This window comes from Lampris incognitus, chromosome 2 (genome assembly GCF_029633865.1).
Source record: "Lampris incognitus isolate fLamInc1 chromosome 2, fLamInc1.hap2, whole genome shotgun sequence".
In the NCBI taxonomy this organism is placed as follows: Eukaryota; Metazoa; Chordata; class Actinopteri; order Lampriformes; family Lampridae; genus Lampris; species Lampris incognitus.
This window is the reverse complement of record NC_079212.1, coordinates 72,599,776-72,622,394: the sequence shown is the minus strand read 5'-3', so window position 1 is coordinate 72,622,394 and position 22,619 is coordinate 72,599,776. Positions and strand designations below refer to the sequence as shown.

At 50.6% G+C, this 22,619-nt stretch overlaps 1 protein-coding gene across 3 annotated transcripts; it reads left to right on the top strand.

Moving 5' to 3' along the window:
• The first annotated feature begins 2,913 nt into the window (after positions 1-2,913).
• ndnl2 (necdin-like 2) lies at positions 2,914-22,185 on the top strand. 3 transcript variants are annotated; one of them, XM_056274441.1, is made up of 11 exons: positions 2,914-3,013; positions 4,994-5,108; positions 7,759-7,875; positions 7,965-8,028; positions 15,450-15,529; positions 19,107-19,201; positions 19,370-19,449; positions 19,609-19,651; positions 19,801-19,863; positions 21,357-21,471; positions 21,698-22,185. In XM_056274441.1, the coding sequence occupies exons 2-11, from the start codon at positions 5,043-5,045 to the stop codon at positions 21,797-21,799; spliced, it is 825 nt and encodes a 274-aa protein (XP_056130416.1). In that variant the 5' UTR covers positions 2,914-3,013; positions 4,994-5,042; the 3' UTR covers positions 21,800-22,185. The 3 variants fall into 3 exon arrangements, with proteins under 3 accessions (XP_056130416.1, XP_056130417.1, XP_056130415.1); XM_056274442.1 differs by having other exon boundaries at positions 2,924-3,013; positions 5,028-5,108; XM_056274440.1 differs by having other exon boundaries at positions 2,934-3,013; positions 4,956-5,108.
• Positions 22,186-22,619: the final 434 nt, after the last annotated feature.

Sequence of the window (22,619 nt, the reverse complement as noted above, 5' to 3'; positions counted from 1 at the left end):
TGACCCTTTAGCTAACGGGTCTGACCCTTTAGCCGAGCGGTTAGTGATGTCGCCTTGTGGTGCAGTACACCCCGTATCGAATCCCGCACCGGGCAAAAAAATAACCGGTTACACAAGCGACACGGACAGCAGAGCGGGACTGGAGTGAGGAGGAGGAGTGGACGGCGGACCTCGCCGTGGATGTAATGGAGCGAGGAGGACTTTCCCAGGCTACCAACGCACACGGGCTGCAGAGCAAAGACTGGATGGCATGGCTCACAGCGGATGTGGAAGCAGAGCAGGGAGGGACTTATCAAATAGATGAAACACATGCACGGAGGAGTGAAATACTATCTAGCTGCAGCCCCAGAGAAGTGGCCCAACCTGTGATGAGTGAGGTAGGAGAGGGGAATTCTGCTACCCAAACGGCGTTACTAACCCAAAACACAGAGGCTAAATTTTAGTGGGAGATTTTTCGAGAGTGGCTGAGGATGAAATATGCTGAAATGGGCGAAGGCTCTGCTTGTGAGAGATCCCTTTGAGAGTGAGCAGGGGATGGAAAGAGGATTGGTCTTAAGGAAAGTTGGCCGAGATTTGCCTGTTACGGAGTCTAGTAGCTTTGATGTTCATAGCACCCCTGTTCAAGCTGCTTTTAATAGCCCAGTGGTTAGCCAGGCTAGACGCATTGAATCTGATAGTTTGAACTACAACATCCCTCCAACCAACCAGTCTGCTTATATTAGCCCAGAGTCATCGAGCCTGGTTCACTCACAGCATGATAGGCCAACAATAGAGTGAAGGGACTTCAACCGGGGTATTGTAGCCCCATGGTTACCCAGCCTGTTCCGGCCTTGGCTGCCTGCCCTGGGCCGGGCCACAATTCCTCATCAGACACTACTACAATGCTGACTAGTGCGTTCACCAATGCCCTTGCTGCGGCTCTAGCCGGTGTGATTCCAGCCACCCCCTGTCAGAGGAGGAACCAGTAAAAGTGGGCCGCTACGATGGTAGTACTGGGTGGGAGGCTTACTGGACTCGATTCCAGCTTATAGCAAAAGCTAACCAGTGGAATAGGGAGGAGGGTACTTTTCAGTTGGCTGCAGCCCTGGAGGGACAAGCAAGACGGGTGCTTTTGGACCCTCTGAGATGGACATGGCTGACCCCCAGGCTATAGCAGGGGCAATAGAACAACAGTTTGGTGAACCAACATCAAAGTGACTGGACGACAGCAGTTCAACGAGAGGAGACGCAGAGATGGAGAGAGACTGGGGGTCTATGCAGCGGAACTATGCCACCTAGCCAATAAAGCATTCACAGAGTTCAGTGAGGAACAGCAATTTATTCTAGCAAAGGAGGCTTTTATCAGTAGATTGACTCCCGACAGACTACAAGAACAGGTTTGCCTCAGCAACCCTCCATCCTGGGAAAGCGCATTAGAATGCTTGCAGGAAGTGGAACAGATCCTCGCTGAAGGACAGACATTGAGACACTCTCAGTTTTCCCCAGCTCGACCTCCTGTACCTCCCCATTTCCCACAAGCCCCCGGAACCAAAGGACAAACACAGCAAGGCTTACTGGATGCACAGGATCGTTCCCGTTGGTGATGTGGTCAGAGGGGTCACATCCAGTGCAACTGCCCTGGACCCATGACCTCCACACCCCACCGTCGGCACACGCCGGGAAACGGGACGGGGGCGGAGTAGAGGGAGGTTACTCTTCCCCAACCCCTGCACATGCTGTATCCTCACCGGCCATGAGTAACTGTGTTTCCAAAGAGTGTCCAGTAACCCCTCGACCGCTGCCTGAGGTGTCGCGGGTGAAGGCTATGATCAACAGGAGGTCTGTTAATGCCCTAGTGGACTCTGGGTCCTCAGTAGGGATGGGGGTGGGGGGCATTGAATGTCGCAAGGGTGGGGGGGGGGCTAAGCATCACTACAGCGTTCCATGGAGCCGGGCATGGAAATGGGTGGGAATGATATATATATCATAGTCATCTGGAAATTGTGTGAAAGTGTGTGTCTATGTTACCATCGTGGTCTGCTGCCCCTGCTGCCAGTCAACCGGCTGTAGGGAGAGAGCTTCGATTCCTATCGTTGTCATGGCTGTCTGCCTCTTCCTCATCCTCGCCCCCCTGCCCTTGCCTCTGAACCCTCCTCTACCACCAGATTGATAGGCTTGCAGCTGAGCCATTTGCAGTTTTTCACTTACCTCTTCAATTTTCTTGACATTTTTATCCAATTGCTGCTCATGAACTCCTTCACTATGCTTGGCATACTCTACAGCCAACTGGAGGCGACAGGTATCTAGGCTTACACAATGCATCCTGACATACTTATGTAGGGGGGTTGCAGTCCATCCACAAATAGTCTTTTCATTTGTTATTCATAGGTAGAGTCTAAATTTTCCCCGAATGCCTGAATTTTCTTTGAAACATGCGGCCAGCCAGGCGGGTCGTCATCAGTGTGGCGTTTGCCTGTTCTCCGGGTGCTCCGGTTTCCTCCCACAGTCCAAAGACATGTAGGTGGGGTGAATCGGCCGTACTACATTGTCCCTGTGTGTGTGTGTGTGTGTGTGTGTGTGTGTGTGTGTGTGTGTGTGTGTGTGTGTGTGTGTGTGTGTGTGTGTGTGTGTGTGTGTGCGTGCGTGCGTGCGTGTGTATGTGTGTGTGTGTGTGTGTGTGTCTGTGTGTCGGCCCTGTGATGGCCTGGCGGCCTGTCCAGGGTGTCTCCCCGCCTGCTGCCCAATGACTGCTGGGATAGGCTCCAGCATCCCCGCGACCCTGAGAGCAGGATAAGCGGTTTGGATAATGGATGGATGGATTTATTTTATTTAGTCAGTAGAGTTTTTAGTTTAAATCCAGTAGATGGCGGTAATATGCAACATATGGGATGTCAACCGCCACCTAAACTGAAGAAGAAGAAGAAGAAGAAGACGAAGAAAAGAAGAAGACGAAGAAAAGAAGTATCATCGTCAAGTTGCGTTTCAGACAAAAGGAAATTTGATTTTAGCAGCATTGCATTTCATAAACGACCAAGTGAGTATTTTTCAAAAAGACGGTTGCTGCGTAATTAAATAACGAGTTCGTACCATGTAGGTTACTTTATAGTGTTTATAAGGACTTGTACCGATTGGCTAGCTAGACAGAGGGACCAAGCTGCAGCCGGTTAGGGTGATGAAGGATAGAGACGGAAATGTGCTGACGAGCGAGGAGAGTGTGCTGAGAAAGTGGAAGGAGTACTTTGAGGGGCTAATGGATGAAGAAAATGAGAGAGAGAGAAGGTTGGATGATGTGGGGATAGTAAATCAGGAAGTGCAGTAGATTAGCAAGGAGGAAGTGAGGGCAGGTTTGAAGAGGATGAAGAGTGGAAAGGCAGTTGGTCCAGATGACGTACCCGTGGAGGCATGGAGATGTTTAGGAGAGATGGCAGTGGGGTTTTTAACTAGATTGTTTAACACAATCTAGGAAAGTGAGAGGATGCCTGAGGAGTGGAGAAGAAGCATACTGGTACCGATTTTCAAGAACAAGGGTGATGTGCAGAACTGTAGCAACTACAGAGGTATAAAGTTGATGAGCCACAGCATGAAGATATGGGAAAGAGTAATAGAAGCTAGGTTAAGAGGAGAGGTGATGATCAGCGAGCAGCAGTATGGTTTCATGCCATGAAAGAGCACCACAGATGTGATGTTTGCTTTGAGGGTGTTGATGGAGAAGTATAGAGAAGGCCAGAAGGAGTTGTATTGTGTCTTTGTGGATTTAGAGAAAGCATACGACAGGTTGCCGAGAGAGGAGGTGTGGTATTGTATGAGGAAGTCGGGAGTTGCCGAGAAGTATGTAGGAGTGGTGCAGGATATGTATGAGGGAAGTGTGACAATGGTGAGGTGTGTGGTTGGAATGACAGATGGGTTCAAGGTGGAGGTGGGATTACATCAAGGATCGGCTCTGAGCCCTTTCTTGTTTGCAATGGTGATGGACAGGTTGACGGATGAGATCAGGCAGGAGTTTCCATGGACGATGATGTTCGCGGATGACATTGTGATCTGTGGCGATAGTAGGGTGCAGGTGGAGGAGAGCCTGGAGAGGTGGAGGTATGCACTGGAGAGAAGAGGAATGAAAGTCAGTAGGAGCAAGACGGAATACCTATGTGTGATAGAGGGAGGACAGTGGAATGGTCAGGATGCAAGGAGTGGAGGTGATGAAGGGTATGAGTTTAAATGCTTGGGGTCAACTGTCCAAAGTAACGGGGAGTGCAGGAGAGAGGTGAAGAAGAGAGTGCAGGCAGGGTGGAGTGGGTGGAGAAAAGTGTCAGGAGTGATTTGTGACAGAAGGGTACCAGCAAGAGTTAAAGGGAAGGTTTACAAGATGGTTGTGAGACCAGCTATGTTGTATGGTTTGGAGACAGTGGCACTGACGAAAAGACAGGAGGTGGAGCTGGAGGTGGCAGAGTTGAAGATGATAAGATTTTCACTGGGAGTGATGAAGTAGGACAGGATTAGGAACGAATATATTAGAGGGACAGCTCAGGTTGGATGGTTTGGAGACAAAGCAAGAGAGACAAGATTGAGAGGGTTTGGACATGTGTGGAGGAGAGGTGCTGGGTATATTGGGGGAAGGATGCTGAATATGGAGCTGCGAGGGAAGAGGTGAAGAGGAAGGCCAAAGAGGAGGTTTAGGGATGTGGTGAGGGAGGACATGCAGGTGGCTGGTGTGACAGAGGAAGATGCAGAGGACAGGAAGAGATGGAAACGGAGGATCCGCTGTGGCGACCCCTAACAGGACCAGCTGAAAGTAGTAGTAGTAGTAGTAGGAGGTAACTTTATAGTTTATTGAGCTGAGAAGTTTTGTGGTAACTATGCTACGTCAGTAAGTAGTAAGCAGTTTCGGTAGAGGACGCTTCTGTTTGACAGGATCCTGTCATTCTGCTTCCACACGTCAGCTTCAGACATCTTTTTTTCCAGCGGGAACGTTTTTGTTGCAGATGTCGTCACCTGCCATTTATGTGTGTTTCCCCATCAGAGAAGCGTAGTCACCTGCTGTGTTTCCCCATCAGACAAAGTGGTCCAGCATGTCTCAGAGGAACAGGTCCAGCACGCAGAACTCCCCTCAGAGCAAAAGGCCGGCCTTGGCTCGGGTAACAGATGCTTGCTGTCATAACTTTTAAGTGCTTTTTTGAAAATAGCCTTCCACCATTGTCCTTTCTTGTTTGCTTGTCGGGTCTAAAGCTTGATGACCTTTTATAGTCCCCGTTTTACTTTGTCCTCCTTGTCATTTAAGGGTGACCCCTGAAAAGTTGCATTGTCAGTTGGCAGTCTTCTACAAGAGAAGCCCATTGAAATAAATATGACCCGATAATTAAAGATTTCTGAAATAGTTTTTAGATTTCTATGAGACTGTAGGAATCAGTCTTGCATTTGTGTGGTGTCACCACTGGTTACTGTGCTTCCATGTCCAAGTGTATTTATTTTACCAGGCTGTACGACTGCAAAACTTACACTGAGAGGAATCGTTTTCAGTTGTTTTCAATACAGCGGCACAGTGGTTAGCAGGGTCACCTCACAGCAAGAAGGTCCTGGGTTCAAGCCTCGGGGTCCAACCTCAGGGGTTGTCCCGGGTCGTCCTCTGTGTGGAGTTTACATGTTCTCCCCATTTATGCGTGGGTTTCTCCGGGGGCTCCGGTTTCTTCCCACAGTCCAAAGACATGTAGGTCAGGTGGATTGGCCTCACTAAAATTGTCCCTAGGTGTGTGTGTGTGGGGCCCTGTGATGGCCTGGCGGCCTGTCCAGGGTGTCTCCCTGCCTGCTGCCCACTGACTGCTGGGATAGGCTCCAGCATCCCCACGACCTGAATTCGGATAAGCGGCTTGGGTGGTGGATGGATGGAGCTCTATGACAGTGAAACTGGATCTGAGAGGATGTTTAGAAACATGGCTTGGTTCATTTGACTTCAAGTCAACTTCCAGCCCAAGGAAACAAGTTTGTGGGAGGATTTTATTTTCCCTATTCCTGGGCCAGGTGGGGCAGGTGAAAGAGCCCAGCTTTACTACTACTATATATATATATATATATATATATATGTGTGTGTGTGTGTGTGTGTGTGTGTGTGTGTGTGTGTGTATATACACTCACCGGCCACTTTATTAGGTACACCTTGCTAGTACCGGGTTGGACCCCCTTTTGCCTTCAGAACTGCCTTAATCCTTCGTGGCATAGATTCAACAAGGTACTGGAAACATTCCTCAGAGAGTTTGGTCCATATTGACATGATAGCATCACGCAGTTGCTGCAGATTTGCCGGCTGCACATCCATGATGCGAATCTCCCGGTCCACCACATCCCAAAGGTGCTCTATTGGATTGAGATCTGGTGACTGTGGAGGCCATTTGAGTACAGTGAACTCATTGTCATGTTCAAGAAACCAGTCTGAGATGATTCGAGCTTCATGACATGGCGCGTTATCCTGCTGGAAGTAGCCATCAGAAGATGGGAACACTGTGGTCATAAAGGGATGGACATGGTCAGCAACAATACTCAGGTAGGCTGTGGCGTTGACACGATGCTCAATTGGTACTAAGGGGCCCAAAGTGTGCCAAGAAAATATCCCCCACACCATTACACCACCACCAGCAGCCTGAACCGTTGATACAAGGCAGGATGGATCCATGCTTTCATGTTGTTGACGCCAAATTCTGACCCTACCATCCGAATGTCGCAGCAGAAATCGAGACTCATCAGACCAGGCAACGTTTTTCCAATCTTCTATTGTCCAATTTTGGTGAGCCTGTGCGAATTGTAGCCTCAGTTTCCTGTTCTTAGCTGACAGGAGTGGCACCCGGTGTGGTCTTCTGCTGCTGTAGCCCATCTGCCTCAAGGTTCGACGTGTTGTGCGTTCAGAGATGCTCTTCTGCATACCTCGGTTGTAATGAGTGGTTATTTGAGTTACTGTTGCCTTTCTATCAGCTCGAACCAGTCTGGCCATTCTCCTCTGACCTCTGGCATCAACAAGGCATTTTCGCCCACAGAACTGCCGCTCACTGGATATTTTCTCTTTTTCGGACCATTCTCTGTAAGAGATGGTTGTGCGTTAAAATCCCAGTAGATCAGCAGTTTCTGAAATACTCAGACCAGCCCGTCTGGCACCAACAACCATGCCACGTTCAAAGTCACTTAAATCACCTTTCTCCCCCATTCTGATGCTCGGTTTGAACTGCAGCAGATCGTCTTGACCATGTCTACATGCCTAAATGCATTGAGTTGCTGCCATGTGATTGGCTGATTAGAAATTTGCGTTAAAGAGCAGTTGGGCAGGTGTGCCTAATAAAGTGGCCAGTGAGTGTGTGTGTATATATATATATATATATATATGTGTGTGTATTAGCTGTGGATAAGTGTGAGACGCACAAAACAGGCCTGTACTGCAATGTATTCAAATCTTTTTTCCTGTATCCGTGTTGATATTCCGCTCCTCGTTAGTTGACCACTCACAACACCATTGACAGTTTTGGAAAAAAAACGCTATATATGTGTGTGTGTGTGTGTGTGTGTGTGTGTGTGTGTGTGTGTGTGTGTGTGTGTGTGTGTGTGTGTGTGTATTATATACAGTATATATATATACAGTATATATATACAGTATATATATATATACATACATATACACACATACATACTATATGTATATATATGTATATATGTATATGTATAATACCTTGTGAGAAATTAAAAATTGCCATTTTAAAAATATGATTACATTGAAGATGGTGTTAAAAACGGGTGTGCGTGTTTTAGAGCTCTGACACATTGCTGAGTGAGGAAGAGGATGATGACATGCAGTTTACTCAGCCAAGTACATCACAGGTCCAGAAAGGCCTGGAAAAGCTAACCCCTGTTCAGCTGGACCACAAGGTAACTCATATACAGTAGAGAGAAAAGTTTCCATGGAAGAATTTGTTGTTTTCCACCAACACCACACTCGCTGTGTGTCTGCCCTGTAGACGGCTGAGGTGATCCAGTATTTTCTGGTCAAGGACCAAAGGAAGATTCCTGTTCGCAGGGCGGGTATGGTACACATACACATACACAGATTCACACATGCGTCGCGTTAGCCTGTCATGGACTCAAGCAGTGTTGTTCAGTGTTTAGGATGCAAAAACGAAGCATCTGTTTTGAGGCTGGGTGGTGTGGCTGAAAACGATTAAATGTTTAATTTCAGTCTATCAGAAGTTATTGATCGTTTTTAATGAGGACCAGGAGAGACAAGGTTGACTTCAGCCACTTTGTTCTGACTTTACCCACCGAGGTGTTGTGATGTCGGTCAGACCTAGAAAGACAAACTCGCTTGCTGGTTGTCCGTCGTGTCCGATGGTGACCATCTTCTCCCATCTGTGAGTGTTTGGTGGCTGAATAGCCCGATCCTGGATGCACAGTTGCGGTTGCAGACCGGGCATGTAAAAGTGGTGCTGGGGGGGGGCAGGGGTAGCTTTGCAAGCATGCCTCTTCGCACGCTTTGCTACACGGTGTTGTGTGCGCTGATTTTCCATACACTTGACTCCCTCTGAGACGTGAGAGTGCCAGGTGGTGCGGCAGGAGGCAGGTTCCTCCAGAGAAGAGGGGCTGATCTGGCGTCTTTTCAGGGTGGTCTTCATTTGGTCTTTGAACCGCTTCTTCTGCCCACCAGCAGTGCGTTGACCAAGGTGTAGTTGGCCGTACAGGACTTCACGTGGGAGTTCCGGTATCAGTCAAACCAAAAAACTGCCATACTGGCAAGCTGACCTGTCGGTTCCTGTCAACAGTTTCCCCCTCATCTGCACTCATGTCCTCTCCCTACGCTGTGTCTGTTGTGTCACATGTCGGTGGTGCAACCCAACACAGCTGGTAAATAACTGGCAGTTTGAGTGTCACTTGTAACCCGTTCCACTATCACGGGGTGTGGCAGGCTGCTTATGAGCCGGGGCAGGAGCACGTGGTTCCTGGGATGTGACAGGCTGCTTATGGGGCGGGGGCATGCGGTTCCTGGGATGTGAACGGCTGCTTATGAGCCGGGGTGGGAGCATGCGGTTCCTGGGATGTGACAGGCTTCTTATGAGCCGGGCGGGAGCACGCAGTTCCTGGGATGTGACAGGCTGCTTATGACCAAAGCCGGGAGCATGCGGTTCCTGAGAAGTGACAGGCTGCTTATGGGCCGGGAGCATGCGGTTCCTGGGATGTGACAGGCTGCTTATGAGCCAGGGTGGTAGCATGCGTGTTCCTGGGATGTGACAGGCTGCTTATGAGCCGGGCCAGGAGCACGGGGTTCCTGGGATGTGACAGGCTGCATATGAGCCGGGCCGGGAGCATGCGGTTCCTGGGATATGACAGGCTTCTTATGAGCCGGGCGGGAGCACGCAGTTCCTGGGATGTGACAGGCTGCTTATGACCCGAGCCGGGAGCATGCGGTTCCTGGGATGTGACAGGTGGCTTATGAGCCAAGGCGGGAGCACACGGTTCCTGGGATGTGACAGGCTGCTTATGAGCCAGGGTGGAAGCACGCGGTTCCTGGGATGTGACAGGCTGCTTATGAGCCGGGCCGGGATCACGCGGTTCCTGGGATGTGACAGGCTGCTTAAGAGCCAGGGCGGTAGCATGTGTGTTCCTGGGATGTGACAGGCTGCTTATAAGCCAGGGCGGGAGCACGTGGTTCCTGGGATGTGACAGGCTACTTATTAGCCGGGCCGGGAGCACGCGGTTCCTGGGATGTGACAGGCTGCTTATGAGTCAGGCCGGGAGCACGTGTCTTCCTGGGATGTCACAGGCTGCTTAAGAGCCAGGGCGGTAGCATGTGTGTTCCTGGGATGTGACAGGCTGCTTAAGAGCCAGGGCGGTAGCATGTGTGTTCCTGGGATGTGACAGGCTGTTTATGAGCCGGGGTGGGAGCACGCCGTTCCTGGGATGTGACAGGCTGCACATGAGCCGGGCCGCGAGAATGCGGTTCCTGGGTTGTGAAAGGCTGCTTATGAGCCGGGCCTGGAGCAGGCGGTTCCTGGGTTGTGACAGGCTGCTTATGAGCCGGGGTGGAAGCACGCGTTTCCTTGGATGTGACAGGCTGCTTATGACCCGAGCTGGGAGCATGCGGTTCCTGGGATGTGACAGGCTGCTTAAGAGCCAGGTTGGGAGCATGCAAGTTCCTGTAATGTGACAGGCTGCTTATGAGCCGGGCCGGGAGCACGCGATTCCTGGGATGTGACAGGCTGCTTATGAGTCGGGCTGGGAGCACATGTCTTCCTGGGATGTGACAGGCTGCTTATGAGCAAGGCCGGGAGCGCGCACTTCCTGGGATGTGACTGGCTGTTTATGAGCTGGGCCGGGAGGTTGCGGTTCTTGGGATGTGATCGGCTGCTTTTAAACCGGGCGGGAGGACACGGATCCTGTGATGTGACAGGCTGCTTATGAGCCAGGCCAGCAGCATGCGGTTCCTGGGATGTGACAAGCTTCTTATGACCCAAGCTGGGAGCATGCGGTTCCTGGGATGTGACAGGTCGCTTATGAGCTGGGCCGGGAGCACGCAGTTACTGGGATGTGACAGGCTGCTTATGGGCCGGGATCACGCGGTTCTTGGGATGTGACAGGCTGCTTATGAGCCAGGGCGGGAGCACGCGGTTCCTGGGATGTGACCGGCTGCTTATGAGTCGGGCCGGGAGCACGTGTCTTCCTGGGATGTGACAGTCTGCTTATGAGCCGGGCGGGAGCACGCGGTTCCTGTGATGTGACAGGCTGCTTATGACCCAAGGCAGAAGCATGCGGTTCCTGGGACGTGACGGGCTGCTTATGAGCCGGGCCAGGAGCACGCGGTTCCTGGGATGTGACAGGCTGCTTATTATCCGGGTTGGTAGCACGCGTGTTCCTGGGATGTGACAGGCTGCTTATGAGCTGGGGTGGGAGCACGTGGTTCCTGGGGTATGACAGGCTGCTTATGAACCGCGCCTGGAGCATGCGGTTCCTAGGATGTGACAGGCTGCTTATGAGCCTGGGCGGGAGCATGCAGTTCCTGGGATGTGACAGGCTGCTTATGAGCCGGGTGGGAAGCACGCGGTTCCTGGGATGTGACAGGCTGCTTATGAGCCGGGCCGGGATCACGCAGTTCCTGGGATGTGACAGGCTGCTTATGAGCCAGGGCAGGAGCACGCGGTTCCTGGGATGTGACAGGCTTCTTATGATTCGGGCCTGGAGCACGTGTCTTCCTGGGATGTGACAGGCTGCTTATGAGCTGGGACTGGGGCACGCAGTTCCTGGGATGTGACAGGCTGTTTATGAGCCGGGGCGGGAGCATGCGGTTCCTGGGATGTGACGGGCTGCTAATGAGCAAGGCCGGGAGCACGCAGTTCCTGGGATGTGACAGGCTGTTTATGAGCCGGGCCGGGAGGTTGCGGTTCCTGGGATGTTATTGGCTGCTTATTATCCGAGCGGGAGCACGCAGGTCCTGGGATGTGACAGGCTGCGTATGACCCGAGCCGGGAGCATGCGGTTCCTGGGATGTGACAGGCTGCTTATGAGCTGGGCCAGCAGCACGCGGTTCCTGGGATGTGACAGGCTGCTTATGAGCCGGGGTGGTAGCACACGTGTTCCTGGGATGTGACAGGCTGCTTATGAGCCAGGGCGGGAGCACGTGGTTCCTGGGATGTGACAGGCTACTTATTAGCCGGGCCGGGAGCACGCGGTTCCTGGGATGTGACAGGCTGCTTATGAGTCAGGCCGGGAGCACGTGTCTTCCTGGGATGTGACAGGCTGCTTATGAGCCGGGCCGGGATCACGCAGTTCCTGGGATGTGACAGGCTGCTTAAGAGCCAGGGCGGTAGCATGTGTGTTCCTGGGATGTGACAGGCTGCTTAAGAGCCAGGGCGGTAGCATGTGTGTTCCTGGGATGTGACAGGCTGTTTATGAGCCGGGGTGGGAGCACGCCGTTCCTGGGATGTGATAGGCTGCACATGAGCCCGGCCGCGAGAATGCGGTTCCTGGGTTGTGAAAGGCTGCTTATGAGCCGGGCCTGGAGCTGGCGGTTCCTGGGTTGTGACAGGCTGCTTATGAGCCGGGGTGGAAGCACGCGTTTCCTTGGATGTGACAGGCTGCTTATGACCCGAGCTGGGAGCATGCGGTTCCTGGGATGTGACAGGCTGCTTAAGAGCCAGGTTGGGAGCATGCGTGTTCCTGTAATGTGACAGGCTGCTTATGAGCCGGGCCGGGAGCACGCGATTCCTGGGATGTGACAGGCTGCTTATGAGTCGGGCTGGGAGCACATGTCTTCCTGGGATGTGACAGGCTGCTTTTGAGCCAGGGCAGGAGCACACGGTTCCTAGGATGTGACAGGCTGCTTATGAGCCGGGCCGGGAGCATGCGGTTCCTGGGATGTGACAGACTGCATATGAGCTGGGCCTGGAGTTTATGGCTCCTGGGATGTGACGAGCTGCTTATGAGTCGGGATGGGAGCACACGTGTTCTTGGGATGTGACAGGCTGCTTATGAGCCAGGGCGGTAGCACGTGTTTTCCTGGGATGTGACAGGCTGCTTATGAGCTGGGCCGGGAGCACGTGTGTTCCTGGGATGTGACAGGCTGCTTATAAGCCGAGCCGGGAGCATGCGGTTCCTGTCATGTGACAGGCTGCTTATGAGCCAAGGCAGGAGCACACGGTTCCTGGGATGTGACAGGCTGCTTATGAGCCGGGGCGGGAAAAAGTAGTTCCTGGGATGTGACAGGCTGCATATGAGCCGGGCCGGGAGCATGTGGTTCCTGGGATGTGACAAGCTGCTTATGACCCGAGCTGGGAGCTTGCGGTTCCTGGGATGTGACAGGTCGCTTATGAGCCGGGTCGGGAGCACGCGGTTCTTGTAATCTGACAGACTGCATATGAGCCGGGAGAATGCGGTTCCTGGGATGTGATAGGCTGCTTATGAGCCGGGCGGGAGCATGCGGTTCCTGTGATGTGACAGGCTGCTTATGAGCCAGGGCGGGAGCACCCGGTTCCTAGGATGTGACAGGCAGCTTATGAGTCAGGCCAGGAGCATGCTGTTCCTGGGATGTGACAGGCTGCATATGAGCCGGGCCGGGAGCATGCGGTTCCTGGGATGTGACAAGCTGCTTATGACCCGAGCTGGGAGTATGCTGTTTATGGGATGTGACAGGTCGCTTATGATCCGGGCCGGGAGCATGCAGTTCCCCGGATGTGACAGGCTGCTTTTGAGCCAGGGCAGGAGCACACAGTTCCCAGGATGTGACAGGCTGCTTATGAGCCGTGCCGGGAGCATGCGGTTCCTGGGATGTGACAGACTGCATATGAGCCGGGCCTGGAGTTTATGGCTCCTGGGATGTGACGAGCTGATTATGAGTCGGGATGGGAGCACACGTGTTCTTGGGATGTGACAGGCTGCTTATGAGCCAGGGCGGTAGCACGTGTTTTCCTGGGATGTGACAGGCTGCTTATGAGCTGGGCCGGGAGCACGTGTGTTCCTGGGATGTGACAGGCTGCTTATAAGCCGAGCCGGGAGCATGCGGTTCCTGGGATGTGACAGGTTACTTATGAGCAAGGCCGGGAGCATGCGGTTCCTTGTATGTGACAGGCTGCTTATGAGTCGGGGCAGGAGCACGCGGTTCCTTGTATGTGACAGGCTGCTTATGAGCCGGGGCAGTAGCACGCGGTTCCTGGGATGTGACAGGCTGCTTATGAGCCAGGCCGGGAGCATGCGGCTCCTGGGATGTGACAGGCTGCTTATGAGCCGGGGCGGGATTACGCGGTTCCTGGGATGTGACAGGCTGCTTATGAGCCGGGGCGGGAGCGCGCAGTTCCCGGGAGGTGACAGGCTGCTTATGAGCCGGGGCGGGAGCATGCAGTTCCTGGGATGTGACCGGCTGCTTATGAGCCGGGGCGGGAGCACGCGGTTCCTGGGATGTGACAGGCTGCTTATGAGCCAGGGCGGGAGCATGCGGTTCCTGGGATGTGACAGGCTGCTTATGAGCTGGGGCGGGAGCACGCGGTTCCTGGGATGTGACAGGCTGCTTATGAGCCGGGGCGGGAGCATGCGGTTGTTAGGAGGTGACAGCAGCTGATCAACACATAGTGAGATAATGGCTTGGAGATACCAGTAATGCCATGATCAGCAGTGTGACGTAAATGATACAGCACAGCTGTCACACAACTGTCACAAGTGTCACACATGTGTCACACAGCTCTCACCCGTGTCACACTTGTCACACGTCACACATGTCACACATGTGCTTTCTGAAGATGATTTCTAAAAGTAATCTGAGTAAGGTTCTTGAGTATTGTACCTGAATATGTTGCTGATTACATCTAGGACATTGTATTCAGTACTCAAGTACTAAATACTCCCTCTTACACACAAGTAGAGACACGCATTGCTGTGTGCTTGACTGGCATCTCGGAGTGGATTGCAACACACCACCTGAAGCTCAATCTGGACAAGACAGAAAAGATGTTCCTCCCGGGGAAAGGTTGCCCACACCGAGACCTGGCCATCACCATTGATAACACCGTGGTGACGCCAACTCGGACTGCAAGAATCTGGGTGTGATCCTGGACGACCAACTGTCGTTTGCTGAAAACGTTGCATCGGTTGCTCGCTGCTGCAAATTTCTCCTCTATAACATCAGGAGGATTCGCCCATTCCTCACTGACGAGATGGCCCAGGTGCTCATCCAGGCTCTGATCATCTCCTGGCTGGAGTACGGCAACTCCCTCCTTGCTGGCACCCCGGCGTCGGCCATCAGACCTCTGGAGCTTGTTCAGACAGCTGCAGCTCGTCTGGTGTTCAACCGCCCTAAGTTCTCCCACACAACTCCCCTTCTCATGTCCCCACACTGGCTCCCAGTAGCTGCTCGCATCCAGTTTAAGACTCTGGTGCTAGCCTACAGGGCAGTGAAAGGAAAAGCTCCTTCCTATCTCCAGGCCATGGTCAAGCCCTACACCTCCGCCTGACCACTTCGCTCTGCTGCCTCGGGACGCCTGGTTGCCCCGTCGCTCAGAGGCCCCTGCTGCCGATCGACCCGGTCCCGGCTCTGTTCTGTCCTGGCCCCGCAGTGGTGGAATGATCTCCCCACTGATGTCAGGGCAGCGGAGTCGCTGCCCATCTTTCGGCGCAGGTTGAAAACTCACCTCTTTGAGAACTACTACCCTGTTACTTGTTCTTAGCACTTATTGTATTCACGCATAAAAAAAAAACTCCTTCTTGCACTTTTACTTTAGCACTGGTTTTGCTCTTAGATGCTTGTTTAGATGCACTTATGACCTCTGATGACTAGTAGTTCTCCTGATTTCCTACGTTAAATGATGCACTTATTGTAAGTCGCTTTGGATAAAAGCGTCGGCTAAATGACTGTAATATCATGTAATGTAAATATTTTTTCGATGTATTCTGCCCAACTCCACACACACACACACACACACACACAATAGAAATGTATAGTGTCCTCCTCCCCTCTCTACTTTATTCAGATATTGTGAAGTTTGTGTTGAAAGAGCACAGAAACGTCTACGCCGAGGTCCTGAGGAGGGCGGAGCGTACCTTTAAAGAGGTCAGTCTAAACCACGAGCACATGTCGCAGGTGGAGACAGGCCGTTAGATGTTGTTTCAGACCTCTGCCATCCCTCTCCACCTCAGTACCCGTTGTTCGTCGTGATCTTTGAGGTCTCCGTGGGTTTTCACACACAGAGCCAGCATGCTAATGTTCTCACAGCTCCAACTACACATAAGGTGCTTTTTACTTTTCCATGTGTTTTCTCTCAACTCACGTTACTTTTGTCTTTTATTTTCTTAAAGGGTGGTGTGGGTTTAAGGGTTTTTACTAGTTTTTACTGTTTCCTGCTGACACCCTCAAACAGACTCCTGGACAGCGTCTGGTGGCTGTGTTGAGTAGTGTGAAGGCACGTTGAACTGGGCTCATTCTAGCGTAGCTCACTTGTCTGTTGGGGTTACTGGCAGCTACTCCCCAGGGGGAGGAATAAACTTCTCTGAATCTGGTGAACACGTTTGACTTGTTAGCCCAGCCTCATCCCTTTTTCTTAACTGATGTTTTCACAAGTCCACACAAAATACTAAAAACTGGACTAGAGTTTTGAACTGTAATATGCATATCTGTTTACTACAGCAAGAAGATGCAAATCTGGGGCATCCGGGCGGCGTGGCAGTCTATTCTGTTGCCTACCAACATGGGGATCACCGGATAAAAATCCCCGTGTTACCTCCGGCTTGGTCAGGCGTCCCTGCAGACACAATCAGCCATGTCCGGATGTGGGTATGTGTCCTGGTTGCTGCACTGGCGCCTCCTCTGGTCGGTCGGGGAACCTGTTCAGAGGGTAGGGGGAACTGGGGGGAATAGCATGATCCTCCCACGCGCTACGTTCCCCTGGTGAAACTCCTCACTGTCAGGTGAAAAGAAGCGGCTGGTGACTCCACATGTATGGGAGGAGGCATGTGGTAGTCTGCAGCCCTCCCCAGATCAGCAGAGGGGTAGAGCAGCGACCGGGACGGCTCGGAAGAGGAGGGTAATTGGCCGCACACCATTAAGGAGAAAAAGGGGGGGGGGGTCCCAAAAAAAAAGAAAAAAGAAGATACACATTTGTCTCTTATGGCAAAGAAGATGGATGTGCGTGTTACAGAAAAGTGGGTGAAAGGTGTGGTACAGTTTTTAGGACTATTGTACAGTTTGTAAGATTCAGCATGTACAGTTAAATTTAAAATTATTAGCCCCCAAGGAACTATGGAACATTTCCCTAAAATTCTGCCCAATGTTTGCATCATTCATAAAACTTTACATAGCAAAACATTCATCAATGTTAAGGCCCCTATTTGGTACATTTTAGAATGTAAAATCTTCAGGTTTGCGTTATACCAAATGTAGTGAACATTGAGGTGTTCAAAATTATTAGCCCCCATGTGATTTTTTGCTTTCAAACCACACCTGAGCAATCAATCAGCTTTCAGACCACTCCTGAGCAACCAGTCAGCATTGAATTTTATTTAAGAGACTCCAGTGAACGGGGTTAGTGGCACTTGAACACTTGATTGAGAGGGACTACTCTTAAATTCTTGGTAAGAAGTAATTTCATCATGCCAAGAAGTAAAGAAATCAGTCTGGAACTCAGAAAGAAGATAGTGGATGCTCATCTTAAGGGGGAAGGCTATACTGCCATTTCCAAGCATTTCACTGTGTCTAGAACAGCTGTGCATTGCATCATTGCAAAGCACAAGGAGACAAATTCTGTTAGGAACAAACTTGGGCATGGTCGAACATGCAAGATTTCAAAAACTTTGGAGAGGAAAATAGTCAGAGATGTCAACAACAATACCCGGATCTCTGCCAAGATGATTGTTGCTGAACTGGCCTCTTCTGGACTTGATGTTTCAAGGAAGACTGTTGGGCTTCGAAGTCATCATCCAAGAAAAACTCCATTGCTCACACAGCGGCACATCAGAGCCAGACTGAAGTTTGCCTTTGAAACATGGGCATGAGTTTTGGAAGTCTTTCCTTTTGTGTGGTGAGACTGAACTTGAGCTGTTTGGGCACATGGATGTTGTTTTTGTTTGGCGAAGGAAGGGAGAGGCCTTCAACCCTAAAAACACAGTTGCCACAGTTAAACATGGTGGTGGGAGCATAATGCTGTGGGGCTGTTTCACTGCTTCAGGCACAGGGAACCTTGTTCATTTGCATGGGATCATGAAGAAAGAAGATTACGTTGACATTTTGAAGGATAATGTAAAGAAATCTGCTGCCAGTCTAGTTTTAGGTCACTGCTGGGTCTTCCAGCAAGACAATGACCCAAAGCATGCATCCAAGTTGGTCCAAAACTTCTTGAAGGACACCAAAATCAAGGTCCTGGAGTGGCCCTCTCAGAGCCCAGATCTCAATCCTATTGAGAATCTGTGGTGGGAGCTCAAGGTTAATGTCCATGCTGGAAAACCACGCAATTTGGATGAGCTGGAACAATTTGACATGGAAGAATGGGCTAAGATCCCTCAAGAGACATGTGCCAACCTAGTTAGGAACTACCATAAGAGGTTGTTGTCAGTTGTGAATCAGAAAGGTTACACTATTGGCCGCTGTATTGGCCGAGCGGAATAAACCGCCATTCTTGCAATCCACTCGTCATGTGGCTTGGAGGTTCGTATCCCAGACTCGCCGTAACCGGTCACGGCCAGAGCATCCACGGGGTAAGGCATTCATTAGGCCACCCTTACCCGAGGGATAGTGGGTGTAGATCGGTGTAGTGTTTGGGGACTTGTCGTTCTCCAGCGACCCCTCTGGCCCACCCGGGCGCCTGCAGCCAAGCAACCGAAAGCATTCTCCCTACGTATCCTTCGCGGCCTGAGGGTAATGCAATCCACACGAGGCTTCAGCGTGTAAAATAGCGAGAGTAACTGACACGAGTTTGAAGGAAGCTGGTGTTACGACTACCTCCTTCCTGTGGAAACTTGAGCCAGGGGAATTATTCGACAAGAGTTCCGACCATATGCCATTGGGTTAATCGGGTGGGATAAGGAGAAAAACTAGAACTAAATTTAGAAAAAAAAAGAAAGAAAGGTTGTACCATTGACTATTAATTGTCAGAAGGCTAATCATTTTGGCCTTGTCATTTTTGTTTTTTCTTGTTTCAATTCAGCGCATCAGTAAAATATCTTAATCAAGCTTAATGGAGATTTTGTCTTTGTTCTTTTGGAAGCTATTAAACTAGAAACACTTTAGGTTATGGTAATTTCCATGGAAAAGTTAAGGATTTTGTTTGATTTCATAAAGGGGGCTAATAATTTTGACCTTAACTGTACTTAAAAAATAAAAAAAAAACGCCAGACTAACAAGTTAAAGAATGACAGTATCAACAGCTGGCTTCAGACAAGGTGCGTGTACCTTCTTCTGAGAGGAGCTCCTCGTGATCTCAGTAGACATCCGGTGTTTGAGCCAATGAACTCACTGCTCTTCTGACGCGATGCAAGAAGCAAACGCAGCAAAAACCCAGAAACTGAACTAGAACTGTCCCTCTAGATGTTACGCTGTATGAGCAAAGCACCGAGGTACATTCATGGTAATGGAGGAATAGGCAAGATAACAAACGCTGACTCTGACTTAGTCTTTTTCTTTTCACTCTGGCAAACAGGTTTATGGCGTTAAAATCGTTGAAATTGATACAAAAACCCACGTGTACATACTGGTGAACGAGCTGGAGACAGCTGAGGAAGCCCCGCTGAGCATGTGAGTGTGTGTCTGCATGTGGAACACGCCACATGGGTGTTGATGCCACACACAGTTCCAGTCAGTGAATTAAGCACAGCTCTTCGGTCTCACGCTCAACAGTCTCATACCAGCTGATGGCCGTTCTGGTCACGTGTGCTCATACTCTTTCTCTTTCTCTGTGTGTAGAAGCGCCGGCAACCCAAATATGGGTTTGCTGTTTGTGATCTTGAGCGTCATTTTCATGAAAGGAGGGGTTGTCAAAGAAGGTCAGTGATGAAGCTCTCTGAAATTTCCGGTCACTGAGTGATTGATGGATCTGTCCAATCACCCCCCCCCCCCATCGTCATTCTTTTGTCCTGATAATGAGACTCGTGTCCATGCTGAGGACATCATGAATAAATGTCCTGTCATGTCTTGTGCTTCAGCTGTCATCTGGAACATACTGAAGAAACTGCGGGTGGACCTCAGGTAGGGCGGTCAATTCTTTACCTCTGAATTCATCTAGTCCTTAATGATGGCCTGCGGAGCTCGTGACTTCCATGTGACTACAGTCTTTATATGCAGTTTTTGTACCATGTGGTGGAATGATGACCAGTAACTGTTGTGCTGGTCTCCAGAGAGAAGCACGGAGAGCTCGGCGATGTGAAGAAAGTGGTCACTGATGAATTTGTACGACAAAGGTAGGAAGAGTTCTCGCAGGTTTGGTGGAGGCCCTTCTGTTTTTTTCCTTTCTCTTAAATCCTCCCATCTGATCCAGCACAGTCCTGGGAAAAGGTTAACACAAATTAACAAACTTTCAAATTAACAAACAATCATCCGGGTGGTGTAGCGGTCTATTCCGTTTCCTACCAACATGGGGATCGCGGTTTGAATCCCCGTGTTACCTCCGGCTTGGTCGGGCGTCCCTACAGACACAATTGGTCATGTCTGTGGGTGGGAAGCCGGATGTGGGTGTGTGTCCTGGTCGCTGCACTAGCGCCTCCTCTGGTAGGTCGGGGCACCTGTTTGGGGGGGAGGAGGAACTGGGGGGAATAGCGTGATCCTCCCACGTGCTACACCCCCCTGGTGAAGCAGCTGGTGACTCCACATGTATCAGAGGAGGCATGTGGTAGTCTGCATCTCCCTCTGTATCAGCAGAGGGGGTGGAGCAGCGACCAGGACTGCTCAGAAGAGTGGGATAATTGGCCAGGTACTATTGGGGTGTAAAAGAAGGAACCCCCCCCCCCACAAAAAAACAAAACTAACAAAGAGTGTCTGATTTCAATTTCAATCAGTCTTTTATCTTTTTTGGGGGGGGGATTTTCCCCCGTTTTTCTCCCAATTGTACCCGGCCAATTGCCCCACTCTTCCGAGCCATCCCGATCGCTGCTCCACCCCCTCTGCCGATCCGGGGAGGGCTGCAGACTACCACATGCCTCCTCTAATACATGTGGAGTCACCAGCCGCTTCTTTTCACCTGACAGTGAGGAGTTTCACCAGGGGGACGTAGCACATGGGAGGATCACACTATTCCCCCCGTTCCCCCTCCCCCCTGAACAGGCGCCCCGACCAACCAGAGGAGGCGCTAGTGCAGCGACCAGGACACCTCCACATCCGGCTTCCCGCCCCCAGACATGGCCAATTGTGTCTGTAGGGATGCCCGACCAAGCCGGAGGTAACACAGGGAATCGAACCGACGATCCCCATGTTAGTAGAATCGGTCTTTTATCAGCGTCTGTTAAAATGGAGAAATTGTCTTAGTTGTGTATAGCCCTCTATCTTGGCCCATTTTCATGTACATTAGCCTCATGTCTCAGTTGTCTTAAGTCAGAGGATCAGTAACAACAACATTGCATGTTCACGGCACGGTTACAACAAGGTTCTATGTCTGTAGTATGTAATCCTGGTGTGTTCAGAGCCAGTTTCTGTCAGACCATAGACTCTGGTTTATACCACACCACAGAGCAGAAGGAGTGTGGAAGAGAGCCATGCCAGTACCAGCACAGTGGCTGGACCAACGCTGACTCCAGACATTATCATAGCATATTTAGAAAATTACCTGCTGTGAAATATCAGGAAAAATGAGCCGTACGGTGCTTTTGTTCTGACCTACATGTAGCGAGATCAGTCTTCAGAACGTGGTTCATATGGGGTAAACACAACATGGTTTTTGTTTTTCCAAACGTGTGGCCAGATATTTGGAATATGCTAAAGTCCCCCACTCAGAGCCAGTTGAGCATCAGTTCCTCTGGGGTCAACGTGCAGAATACGAGGTGTCGAAAGTCAAAATCCTCGAGTATATGGGTCAGGTAAGTCCTCTTTGGGAGGTCTATCACTTTATTTCTTGCCCTTAAAGAGTCACAGTGGCAGGTTCTATTTGAAAACAACTCATTTGTACTGGTTTTCATGGAGGGTCACATGATTAACGTGGTTTTTCAGGGGCATTTCTCATCTCAAAGGGACATGCTGGCACTCACATGAGTATTCAGAACTGCTCTGGAATGTTTCTGTTTGTTCTTTCAATTTCTGTCTCAGCTCCATGGTCAGAGTCCCCAGAGCTGGAGCCAGCAGTACAGGCAAGCCACCAACCCCAACGCCGCTTCCAGCAGCCAGCCCAGTACCAGCAGTCAGAGATGACCGCCACCTCTACTGGCTTCTCGTTTTTTTGGTTGTTGGTGTTGGAGGGTAGAATACAAAACCCTACAGCGCCATGTTCTTATTCCTTGTATGTGTGTGTGTGTGTGTAGTCGTATTTTTTCATGATTTATTTTTTTTATGAACGTCTTTATTTAATTAATGCTTTCAGGTTGTTTTTAGACAATGATTTGAACAAAATGATTTTGAGCACAACAGTCTGTTCTGAGTCTGTCGGCTATGGGAAGAGCGTTACATGACACAACAGACCCAGCCGATGGAAACCAACCCCGTCTCAGTACCAAAACCACTGGGATATTGTACTTTTATTGCCTTGTCTCTTTTGTTGCCGTGTTATCCCCCCCCACCCCCCCAATTTCAGAAAATAAAGCCCGTTTTATGTTTAATGAATAGTTGCTTTTGTCGTTTATATGTTGCCCGGGTGAGAAAAGGCTGGGTTTAGTACAGTTGTTAAATGCATGTGGTTTTACTGTGTCATTAGGGATTTGCTAATGTCTGAGGTTAGCATCCCGTCTGCCCTAAAAAAAAAAAAAACTAAGCAAGTTTGATTGGAATGTACATGGGCGCACATGCGGCATAGCGAGTGTACGACCTATTCTGTATGACATATAAGAGTATTTTATTGGTTAATGTCAAATGTCAATAAGGGCAAATCTTTATTGTGATTGGATGGGGGGCGGGAGTAGACAGAACTTTAGGGAAGAAGAAGAAGTTCTAGAGAGTTCGTGAGCGAAGGTCTCAAGTCAAGTGGCGTTCCACTGTGCAATCTCCTCAGCATTATCCTGTTTCGGCTTTAATTGTA

What these genes read in the sequence shown, in the direction of transcription:
- ndnl2 (XM_056274441.1), top strand. Translation starts at nt 5,043, where the DNA reads ATGTCTCAGAGGAACAGGTCCAGCACGCAGAACTCCCCTCAGAGCAAA. An exon ending in AAACTGCGGGTGGACCTCAG is followed by an intron (nt 19,652 to 19,800) that starts GTAGGGCGGTCA and finishes GCTGGTCTCCAG; the next exon opens with AGAGAAGCACGGAGAGCTCG. An exon ending in TCCTCGAGTATATGGGTCAG is followed by an intron (nt 21,472 to 21,697) that starts GTAAGTCCTCTT and finishes TTTCTGTCTCAG; the next exon opens with CTCCATGGTCAGAGTCCCCA.